Raw genomic sequence first — 11,814 nt, 5'->3', positions numbered from 1 at the left:
GGAAAAAACAATTACCAACCTTATATGAAGGATTACAAGCCATGAAAGTTAAGGTAGAATGACAGTGAATTTATCACAGGGTGGAAAATTAGATTTTTTGGGGTTTTTTGAATGGGGGTTCAGGGGACAAGATGGAGGAATCTGGGCCTGTCCAGCCTTTCTCCTTCTTCTTCTTCTTCTTCTTGGCCTCCATCTTCTGCTGTGATGCTGGCACTTTTGGATGGGTTTATGCCACCACCACAGGTTTAGAGTAGGAGCTCACTGTCTAACACAGGTGATGGGTATTGGGAAGTTATGGTAAATATTGTACACATAGTTTTTAGTATAAAATGATAACACCACCCTGAGGGTGGCCAATGTTCCTCTGTCTGAACGGACCTCAGCAGGCCAGGAGAAAGAATTTTATGGATAAGAAACAATAAACAACCTTGAGACCAAGAACAGAAGAGCCCTGACTCCTTCTTTGACCGCTGGGCTGGGAAAAGAGACTTTGTAACCCATCCCAGGGGTCACTGTGACCAGCAGAGACCCCAAGAACTGCTGGGACCTGGGAGGTTCTGCATTTTCAGGCTCATTCCGTGCCAGGAGGCAGCAGGAAGAGCCAATTTCCCAGTGCAGTTTGGTGGGATGAGCTGGGCTGGTCCCACTCATCCCCAGGGCACCAGCAGCATCCCCCTGCACCAAACCAGCCCCAGTGCAGGTGCAGAGCCCACAGCGCCCACCCTGGGGTCCACAGAGGTCCCAGCCACGCCAGGTGGCTCCATCAGCTGGAACCAAGCCATTTGTCACAGCTCTCAGCTCTTCCCAGCGCCAAGGAAACACTGCCAGGGCAGCCCAGCAGCCCTGAGGTGCATTCCAGCTCGGCAGGAGGAGGGACCAGAGGGAGTGGCGGCTCCCAAATCTCCCGAATCGGGAGCAGAGGCAGCTCCAGCCCCATGGGAGCGGCGTGAGCAGCCAGCAGCGCCTTCTGCTCGGGGCACAGCGGGGACAGGGGCTCTTCGGGACACCACGGTAATCCCTCTGCTCGGTGCCACCCTGGGGACAGCGGGGCAGGGGAATATCCTCCAAAGGAATATCCTGCTCAGGGAGTGCGGTGGGAATGTTTGGAGGGGGGTCAGGACATTGCTGCTGTTCCTATTCACCCTGCTGCACCTCTGGGATGTCTCCAGGTGTGCTGGGATGAGGGACAGTTCTCAAAGGGAAGTTTTGGGAGTTTTCCCAAGCTGGCTGTTGGGAGGAAAGGGCCATCCATCCTGCCCTGGAATTTGCATGCCCTTCTCCTGACGCTACGTCACAAAAATGCGTGCAGCCTCTGCAGGCTTTGCTAAAGGCTCGTCCTTTAAATAACAGCTCCAGAGCCTGGGGGAGCCCAGCGACAGGCGGCAGTGTCCCCAGATGGCATCCGGGGGGCTCCGGGGGATGGTGGGGATGCCCGGGTGGGAGATGGGGTCCCTGGGGCCGTGCAGAGAGCGGGAGGTGCCCCAGGGCTGTGCCCAGGTGAGCGCTGCAGGTGCGCCCATCCTCCCGTGCCCGACCCGCTCCGGGAGGCACCGGGTGGCTTTTGTCACCTCCCGCGGCACGGGCAGGGACAGCCGGGAGGTGACAGAAACCTGCTCCCAGATCTCCTCGGTTTCACCTGGCTGGGTGCAAGGTGCTGGCATTCGGTGGGAATTTGGCCGGTCCTTGCTAAGTTGCTCCACACAATTGAACTCCTCCAAGCAGCTGAGGGAACTTCTCTAAGTAGCAGAAATACTGCTGCAAATGTGTCACCTCCAATAAATTCACCCGTTCCTATATGGCAGGGTTCTGCCCACGGCAGAGGGGTGGGAACAAGGCGATTTTCAAGGTCCCTTTCCAGCCAGAGCATTCTGTGATTCTGTTTCTGTGAGATAAAACAGCATAGTGAGATGTTTTGTGCTAGGAACAAGCTGAAGCAGACACCAAAATCCTTCCCAGGAGGAACAGGGGTGTCCTGAGATGGCATTTCACTCAGGTCTGCAAAAACAAGCCAAGGGTATCCCAGGGTCTTACTCAGCCATTAGGAGAACCCAAGCAAATCACATTGTTTGGTTTCTTCTTAAGAACATGGCCCTGCAACTTAAAATTGGGTGGTTTACTCCTCATTAGTTCAGCTGTCGGTGGAACAAAACAACCTATTCTTCCAACTATCCAAGAAATTATTTAAAATGATGATTTATTATCACCTCCTCGAAAACCAGGTTTGCCCAGGCACGTACAGCTGTACCTGTACCTCTGCATGTTTCTGAATATGGAGAATGTGGGATTAAAATGTGATGGAATTTGGACTCTGGCTTTGTTCAAGATTAGCAAAATGAGCCTTTTTCAGAATTAGAGGACTTCTGGTTTAGAATAATTTCACCTGTTGAGGGGTCAGGTTGATATCCTGGTGGAAACGCAGTGCACATCAAGAGAACTCCCCCCAGCTTCTGTGCCAGTGCCAGCAAGGTCCCTCAATGTCCTGACAATGTTTTGCAGAGCACCCTGGCGTGGCTGTTCCTCACCATTTCTTGTTTCAGTGCCAGTGCCAGCAAAGTCCCTCAGTGTCCTGACAATGTTTTGCAGAGCACCCTGGCGTGGCTGTTCCTCACCATTTCTTGTTTCAGTGCCAGTGCCAGCAAAGTCCCTCAATGTCCTGACAATGTTTTGCAGAGCACCCTGGCGTGGCTGTTCCTCACCATTTCTTGTTTCAGTGCCAGTGCCAGCAAAGTCCCTCAGTGTCCTGACAATGTTTTGCAGAGCACCATGGCGTGGCTGTTCCTCACCATTTCTTGTTTCATGCTCGTCACTGCAAAGTCAGAAGAGAACCCCGAGGTGTCCATGGATGTTGTAAGTCCCTTCTTTTCCTGCTTGGTTGAGCAACTTACCCCATGATCCATGCAAGACCCACGGGCTCTGTGTGTCTTCACTAAGGGTTGACACCAGGATTTTATGAGATTATTGTCTCCCTGCTCTTACGTACACAGAGATTTATGGCAGGCATTTATGGGGGGATGTCACAGACATGTTTTATGAAAAATCCTTTCCTTAGGATTTTTCCTCCTGAGAAGCCCAGAGGCCTCAGGAACAAAATGTAACCAATGGTTATCTGCTGCTGTGGAATGCAACAGGTGCATCTGGGATTGGTCTCATGTGCTTGTTTCTAATTAATGGCCAATAACAGCCCAGCTGTCTGGACTGTCTCAGTCAGTCACAAGCCTTTGTTATCATTCTTCTTCTATTCTTAGCTAGCCTTCTGATGAAATCCTTTCTTCTATTTTTTTAGTATAGGTTTAATTTTATATACATATAATAAAATAATAAATCAAGCCCTCTGAAACATGGAGTCACATTCTCATCTCTTCCCTCATCCTGGGACCCCTGTGAACACCATCACAGGGGGAGGGCTTTGTTCCAAGTCAGCAGGTTTGGTCAGGACAGCCCTCACAGCCCTCTCAGGCTCAGGGTTGGGCTGTCTGTGCTGCCCTGCTCTTGATTGCAACACAAAAAGTGACCATTTTTCACCAGACCTGCCAAAAATTCTGGCTGGAGCCATGACATCGCCGTGGGGGCACTGGGAGCTCCTGAGCCCACCCTCCCCCTGGAGTCACCTCCAGCACAGGTGGCTTTGCCCAGCCAAGCCCTGAGGACAGAGACCCTCCCTGGGGACTGTCCCTTTCTCTCCTTCCCTTCCCACAGGGCGAAATTGTGCGGTACCACGGGTACCCCTACGAGGAGCACGAGGTGCTGACAGAGGACGGGTATTTCCTCACCCTGCAGAGGATCCCCCACGGCAGAGGCAACCCAGGGAGCTTCAGCCTCTCCCACAAGGCAGGGGCACAGCCATCCAACATGTTCTGTCCCCGTAAGTGCCACAGGAAGCTCTGCCTGGCCCTGGCACCCTGAGAGCTTTGCTGGGCTGGAATAAGCCACAGCCAAGGCAACCTCACCGTGGGATGGGTGCTTGAATTTGTTTTGGTTTAGGGCAAATTTGAGAGAGAACTTTTAAAGGGGCTTTTTAAGAAAAGCAGATTTTTTTTTCTTTAATTTTCTTTAATTAATCTGGGAGAAAAATATTTTTTTTGGAGAAAAGTGGAAAAACTTGTTTATTAAACAACATTAAACAATAATTTTTTTGCTGTTTTAAAAGAGATGACAAACTCAGAAAGTCTCTTTTCTGGGTTGCAGTTTAGTTTACTTAGTCTCTTATTAGTCTTTTTGGTGCTGGAAATGCTGTGGCTTAGGTTTGGTCTGGTGGGTTACAGGTGTGAGCTGCTGGTGGTTTTTTGGGTGTTCAGTTTAGGGTAGGTTTAAACAGGCTTAAAGAAAAAGAAAAAAATTACAGTCTAGGGAACTTTTTTGATTCAGCTAGCTAAAACTACCTAAAATAAAGGAGAGCTTTTTGCTGTTTATTTATTTGCAGACAACACAGTTTAGGAGAAGGAATGTGGAGGAGCGAGTGTAGTGTTTGAAAATAAACTGCACAGTTTGTTTGGTTTGTTTTTTTCTTTATTCTTTTGAATAAGTCTTAAAGGTGCAAAACTTATTATTCAGCATAAACAGAAGAGATAACTGGGGATAAAAGCATCATATAGTCGGCCCAGGACAGTGCTCCAGGAGGAAGCTGTCCCTGTAGGGAAAAACCAGGCAAATAGCCTCAGGAGCAGAAGAGATGCAGGTGCCCACCATGATGACCCTTTTCTGAGAGGATTTGCCCCAAAGAGGAAGGAGGATGAATGAGGCAGAGAAATCTTGCCCCAGGTTTTCCCTCAGCTCAAAACCAGAGAGTGGAGCAGCAAAAAGCCATTAGTGAGGAAAGGAAACCAAGCCAGGCAGCCAATCCAATGCCATCTCACTATTTTTCATCCTTCCTGTGTCCCGTTCAGTGCCATCTCACCATTTTGGGATCTTCCTCTTCTGCACTGAAAGCCCAGTTTTTGTCATGTACATGGCAAATGAGCATAAAAACACCCCAGATTTCCAGTCTCTGCCCTGGCCTTCTTCAAAAACACCTCCCCAGAGAGGCTGGGGACAGAGGACAGTGGGCAGTGACCCTGCCCTGGTGTCACTTCCCAGGGGGTGCTGCCAAAGCCACACCTGGATGTGAATGATGGATTTTGCTCGTGGTCAGAGAAAATGATTCCTCCTGTCCTTCCTCCAGCTCCAAAGGCCGTGGTCCTCCTTCAGCATGGCCTGGTGTTGGAGGGAAGCAACTGGGTCACCAACCTGCCCAACACCAGCCTGGGCTTCATCCTGGCCGACGCTGGCTACGACGTCTGGATCGGGAACAGCCGGGGCAACAGCTGGTCACGGAAACACCAGGAGTTTGAATTCCACCAGCAGGAATACTCAGCTTACAGGTATTTTCCATTAAACTGGAGGCTGGGCAGGTCACTGGTACGCCCCCAGCAGTGTGTGCAGGCTGGAGGAGGGGTGCTCCTGGCAGTCACACCCTCTGCCAGGGGGCAGAAATTGGGTGGTCAGCTCCTGCCAAAGCACTTGCCTGCACCCAAGCAGCCCTGGCAAGGTCAGCAAGGGTGATTTTGTCACGTGCCTGTCTCCCCTGCAGCTTCCATGAGATGGCCATGTATGACCTTCCAGCATCCATCAACTACATCCTGCAGAGAACGGGGCAGGAGCAGTTGTACTACGTGGCTTATTCCCAGGGCACCACCACAGGTACTGAGGAGGAGAGCAGGCCTGGCAGAGTCACACCAGCTCTGCACCCCCACTCTGGGAGTGCTCCTAAATCCTTGCTCAGGGAGGGAAATGTCCAGGCATTCCCAAATAACAAAGGGGAAAAGAGTGGGTAATTGCTTTAACAGAAGAGTTTTGAGCCCTGGTGGCCCCAAACTGGGTTCATCTCATTGCTGCCAGAGCCTGACCTGCTGGAGCCACCTCTGAGGGGCCTTGTGGTGGGCACACACACCTGGAAGTCAACAGCTGCCTCAGAAACAGCAGGGCAGGGTCTGCTTCCTTCTCCCCCACGCAGGTTTCATTGCCTTCTCCTCCATTCCCGAACTGGATCGCAAAATCAAGATGTTCTTCGCCTTGGCTCCCATCACCGTCAACTCCAACATGAAGTCCCCCTTGGTGAGGGTGTTTGACCTGCCCGAGGTGCTGATTAAGGTGTGTCCTCAGCACAGGTGAGGTGTGAGGGGGAGGAGGGACTGGCAGGGCCACCTGAGGCAGGCAGGGCTTGTACCTCACCTCCATCTCCCCGCTCTGGGTGTCTGTGCGTGTGCTGTGAGCCTGGAGGGCAGGCAAATCATCTTCCTGCCCAGCCTTCATCAGAGAACTATTAACAGGGATTGGTTTTGGGTCCCTTCTCCTGGGAGAAACCTCTCCTAGGAAGGGCAGGGCTCTTCCAGGGCGGTGGCCTTTTCCGAAAAGCCAAAGCGACGGAGCACAGCAAAGTTGTCATCAACTTTCAGGGGTGAGCAAAGAGGTGGGGAGCACCTGGAGGCAAAAAAGAGCGTGATACACCCCACTGATACACCCCTCTGACTTCCACAGATCATTTTGGGCCAGACAGTGGTCTTTGATAAGGGTGAGGTGTTGAAGCAAGTGATTTCCACAATGTGCACCTACCCCATGCTGAAAACCGTGTGCTCTTTGGTGTTTTACCTGCCTGGTGGGTTCACCAACAGCTTGAACGTGGTATGTACACTGCAGCTTCCCTCTCCAGAGATCCCCTTCCTCACTGTCCCAGCCTGAGCTGTCCTTCTGCTGCCTCCACATGGCCTTCCACATCTTTGGCTGGTAGAAAAATTCAACCTGGAGGCACCAGGGTGGGGGGTTCTCAAGTGAATCATTGGTGTAATTCCTTAATATCCCAAGAAGGAAACATATTAGGGACAACACACAGAGCTGAGCTTTGCAAAAGGATCCTGAGCACGAGGTATGGAGCCTTACTTTGCCTTGGGAACCAGGCAGGCTCCTACCTAGGACTGGCTCATCTTGCTGCAGGGAGCTCTGTGGGGGTGAGGCTCATGTGGCTCCTGAACAGGTTTGGGTTTATTTCTGATGTGGATTTTTGGGGGGGGAGCAGAGAATAAACCTCTCTGATGGTCTTGCAGAGCCGCATGGATGTCTACCTGGCCCGCTACCCTGACTCCACATCCCTAAAGAACATGTTGCACTGGCGGCAGGTAACACCTCCTCGTGTTCCCCTCCCTCTGCTCAGGGAATGATCCGGGAATAAAACTGGGGACAATCCCCCCCTGCTCCCCCTGCAGAGCTGTGTAAGGGAGGGAGGGGAAAGCTGCCCTGAAACACTGCTGCAAATGAAGTTATTTATCCCAACAAAAGAGGTCCCTGGGGCTTGTAGGAGGTGGAGGTGGAACAAAGGCTGGTGATAAACCAGGACAGGAGATGCCAGAGCGAAGGCTGAGGGGCACTAAGACCACTAATGATACAACTAATTGAAAATGTTCTACTCATGTCCTTCTGCTGCTGGCACTGACCTCAACACACAACAAACTTGCCCAAAGGTCTGATTCATGTGTCCTTTGAGGCTCTTGGCTGTACACCAGGTTAATCACTGTGGTCTTCCTGGGGCTGGGCTCTCCTCCCAAAACCCAGTACCAGATGTAAAAATGGGTTCCCTGAGCCTTGGTGGCAGGAGGGAGCACTGCAATCCCCTGTCACCTCTTTTGTCTGTCTTAGAGCCCCCTCCAATGCATGGATAATGAACATAACTCTCCTTTTCCAGCTCTATCAGACTGGGGAATTCAAGCATTATGATTATGGCAGTGACAACATGCTCCATTACAACCAGGTAAGAGAGAGCCATGCTCAGAGAAAAATAAATAAATATTCCAGTGGAAATATTGCAGTGGCTGAGACTGCATTTGGGCAATTGAGCAGCCTGGAATAGTGGAAGGTTGGTGCAAAATGTCCACAGCAGGGGAGCTGGGACAAGATGATGTTTGAGGTCCATCCCCACCCAAACCATGCTGTGATTCCATGAATTACATGAAATTTATGGAATTTGCTGTATATGGGGAAGCAGGTTCATAACTTTCTAATAAAAATAAGTGACTCAGTCACTCAGATGACTTTTTGACCCTCTGGTGAAGAGAACAGGAGCCCAAGGCACAGTGAGGCTCCCTGGCGGTAGTTCCTCTTCTACCCCTTGGGATAAGGGAGAAATTCCAAGCGGCCACCAGGACACACTTTGAATTTTTAGCTTGCCCTTTGCCTCCCTCCTGTCTTCCAGACCACTCCTCCCTTCTATGAGCTGGAGAACATGAAAACCCCCCTGGCTGCCTGGTATGGGGGCAAGGACTGGATTTCAGCCCCCGAGGATGTGAACATCACCCTGCCCCGCATCTCCAACGTGGCCTACAAAAAGTACATCCCCGAATTTGTCCACTTTGACTTCCTCTGGGGCAAGCAGGTCTACGAGCAGGTCTACAAAGAAATGCTTGACCTGATGGAGAAGGGTGCCTAGAGCTGGAGCAGTGGTTGTTGGCTTCTCCATGACTCCTGGGGCTTCTTTCATCTTGGGGGGGAGGATGATTAAAATAAAAAGAAGAAAAACTGGGGGGAAAAGCTCAATAAACTGCTGCACTTGGTCTGGATTGATATTGCTCTGGCCAGTGAGGAAAACCAGGCAGTCCAGTGGCTGGGGAAGCACTCTGCACTGAGGTTCAGTAGGCTGAGGTTGAGCACAGCCCTCACACCCTGAGTCTCCCACGTGCCTCCCTCACCACCAGTTCAGTGGAACTTGGCTCCTGGTGGCCAGTGTGGACTCTGGGCTCCTTGAGCTTGGGTTCCCAGCTGCAAACAGCTGGGCAGAAGCCCCATGCTCTCCTGGATGCTGGTGTCCCATAGGGATGGGATGAAGCCACGTGGTGGATGGATCCTGCTTTATTCACCTTCTGGCAGCACTTCCACACCAAGAATCCCAACATCCTGGCACTCACTGCCTTCCTTCACGGCTGGAAGGAGCTATGAACATCCTGCCTGGTGACAATGAAGAGTGGCCATGGGTTTGCATCAATGAGAACCCCCCACTTTACTAACAAAGGGGACATCCTTCTCAGATTCATGCTGATTTGGATAATCTCACTTATGCACAAAGGAGTTTCAGTAAGTTCTAGCAGGAAACACCATTTTGCACCACTTCAAGCTATCCTAAGGCACAAACCCAGCTGCAAAGGCCACCTTTTGCTGCCTCTCAGGGAGACAGAAGAAGAGTGTGGTGGAAAGCAGCAACGAGCCTAAATCTGTTTTCAGCTTCTGGATTAAATTGTTAATGATACCTTGATCAGAGGAGGAATTGTGAATTTGCCATTTGTGAAATTGCCTATCTTCTTAAAATAAACCTGGGAGCAAGCAGGGCAAAGGATAAGGTTCTCTTTCCACAAATATGTAATGATAATGATAATGATAATGATAATGATAATGATAATGATAATGATAATGATAATGATAAGTGGATAGGGTCTACTGGGCTCTGTGTGGTTGTACTGTTAACTAGAGGTTAAAACTCTGGAGGAATTGGCACAGGCCCTGGCACAGGGTGCCCAGAGCAGCTGGGGCTGCCCCTGGATCCTCGGGCAGTGCCCAAGGCCAGGTTGGACATTGGGGCTTGGAGCAGCCTGGGACAGTGGCAGGGGTGGAATGAGACAGGCTTTGAGGTCCCTTCCAGCCCAAACCATTCCAGGATTTTGTGGGTGTGGGGGTTTTCAGCACAGACCTCTCAGCAGGTGCAGGTGCGATGCTCCTCGCGCTCAGGGATCATTTCCAGATGATCCTGATGCCACCAGCATCTCCCTGCAGGGAAGAGGTGGGTGGTGAGGAGGGTATGGAGCCCAGCACAGCTGCCCTGCAGAGCCAGACTGTGGGGTTTTAGCAGCAGAGATTCATCCAGGAGTCTGGAGATGGTGGCACAGGGCTGGCTCTGCTCGCGTTACTGCCTGTGTAAAGTGTTTCACTTTCTACCCTTAGAGCTGGAACTGACCACAGCAGAAAGCAGGGCAGGGTGAGGCCGTGCCAGGCTGCAGGAATGAGGCTATAGGTCAGATAGGATCTGCCTGGCTTGCCAGTGATTAGCTGCCTCACTTAGGACATTTGTAATGACATCTTTTTCTCTGTGATCAGCTGCTCAAGGCAGGGCTGTGCCCTGGAGCACCACCTTACAGGGCTGCACTGTGCTCATGCCATGGATATCAATGCAAATGGAAAATAAACACACAGAGAGGCTGCCAAGATGCTCCCCCTGCAAACTTCTGAAAAGCTGGCAGGAAATCAGAATCACAGAATCCATAAGAGACCCCCAAGATCATCAAAGCCAACCATGCTTACCACTAAACCACGCCCCACACCTGCCATTTATTCAAATTCAGTTTTAAAGCACTAACTTTTCACTACTGAAATTTCATTAAAATTGCAGGGTTTGGTCTCTTTCTGTTCAGGTTATGAAGTTTCTGCCACTCCTGCAGTTACCTGGTTCAGTGTTTGCAATGCAGTGTCTTCATTCTGCCCTGACAGGGCACTTTGGTGAAGTTCTGGCTCAGGCAGGTTCTGGCACTTGCTTCCCCTCTGCTGCCAAAGGATCAATAACAAATGAAGAGGTTTGTTTTGGAAGCAAACTGATTTATGCCTGCAGAATAGATATTGTGAAATTCCATCTCCTGGGATGGCCATGGCAGGATTGGAGGCCTGGAGTGTCTCAGGTCTGTCAGGCAAGTCCAACACCACCAGGCAGGTCTGTGGTGATTGCACAGGGTATCACAGAATCATGGAATCATGGATGGTTTGGGTGGGAAGGGACCTCGAAGTCCATCTCATTCCACCCCAGGGACACCTTCCACTGTCCCAGGCTGCTCCCAGCCCCAGTGTCCAGCCTGGCCTTGGGCACTGCCAGGGATGCAGGGGCAGCCCCAGCTGCTCTGGGCACCCTGTGCCAGGGCCTGCCCACCCTGCACAGGGAACAATTCCTCATTCCCAATATCCCATCCAGCCCTGCCCTCTAGCACTGGGAAGCCATTCCCTGTGTCCTGTCACTCCATCCCTTTTAAACAGCCTCTTCATGACTCTTGTATCTCCTTCAGGCCACAATTTGGTCACCCCAAAGCTTCTCCTCTCCAGGTGAACAATCCCAGCTCTCCCAGCAGAGCTGCTCCATCCCTCTGCTCATCCTGATGCCTCCCCTGGACCTGCTCCAACAGATCAATGTCCCACATATCTCAGTCCATGGTGTTCCATTCACCCACAAAGCCTCCACCACCCTTTTTCTCCTCCCTGTGTGGGCAAACCAGGCTCAGCCACACGTGGGGAGGATGTTGGTCACTCTTATTCAATCTTCTCCCAGGTGTGCTCATGCAGGGGGTGTCACACGAGGCTGTGAGGGCTCAGAGCTGTGTCACATCCCTGCCAGGGCACAGCAGTGTCACCCTGCTGCCTGACCGATCCTCCCCCACCCTCACACGGGGCAGCAGCACACACAGGACTCGTGGAGGGGAGCACAGGGCCAGCACAGGCTCCTTCCCACAGGCACAGGCTTGAAGAGAGGTGGTGCTTTTGCAAGCAATCCAAGGATTGCTCTGGTGTCTGCTTTAAGCAACTTGCTGGCTACCCCACACGTGGGGTTATTTAGAAACTGATTTGTCCCAGAGTTAATCTAGGACAAGGTTTCGTGGAGTTATGACAGATGGCGTGCTGCCTTTTCACATCTTTTTGATCCTTTACAGCCTGACAACGACTTCCAGAGGGATTGCTGAGCAGATTCAGGCTTTTCATTTGGTTCAAAACACTGTGCTTTCTTATTTCAGGAACTCACAGCAATTTCCCATGTTATTTCCAGTG

The 11,814-nt window shown here is 51.4% G+C and overlaps 1 protein-coding gene across 1 annotated transcript; it reads left to right on the top strand.

The window, feature by feature from the left end:
* The first annotated feature begins 2,763 nt into the window (after window positions 1-2,763).
* On the top strand, window positions 2,764-8,452 carry LOC118688256 (lysosomal acid lipase/cholesteryl ester hydrolase-like). Its single transcript, XM_036385713.1, has 9 exons — window positions 2,764-2,847; window positions 3,697-3,862; window positions 5,159-5,357; window positions 5,567-5,676; window positions 5,990-6,126; window positions 6,514-6,657; window positions 7,077-7,148; window positions 7,712-7,777; window positions 8,219-8,452. The coding sequence occupies exons 1-9, from the start codon at window positions 2,764-2,766 to the stop codon at window positions 8,450-8,452; spliced, it is 1,212 nt and encodes a 403-aa protein (XP_036241606.1).
* The last annotated feature ends 3,362 nt before the right edge of the window (window positions 8,453-11,814 follow it).

Source organism: Molothrus ater, chromosome 8, assembly GCF_012460135.2.
Source record: "Molothrus ater isolate BHLD 08-10-18 breed brown headed cowbird chromosome 8, BPBGC_Mater_1.1, whole genome shotgun sequence".
Lineage (NCBI taxonomy): Eukaryota > Metazoa > Chordata > Aves > Passeriformes > Icteridae > Molothrus > Molothrus ater.
This window is presented reverse-complemented; position numbering and strand designations above follow the sequence as displayed.

Bases quoted from the DNA above. Each gene is read 5' to 3' on its own strand.
- LOC118688256 (XM_036385713.1), top strand. From the start codon at position 2,764: ATGGCGTGGCTGTTCCTCACCATTTCTTGTTTCATGCTCGTCACTGCA. The intron at 6,127-6,513 runs GTGTGTCCTCAG...TGACTTCCACAG, and splicing joins TGCCCGAGGTGCTGATTAAG to ATCATTTTGGGCCAGACAGT. The intron at 7,149-7,711 runs GTAACACCTCCT...CTCCTTTTCCAG, and splicing joins ACATGTTGCACTGGCGGCAG to CTCTATCAGACTGGGGAATT.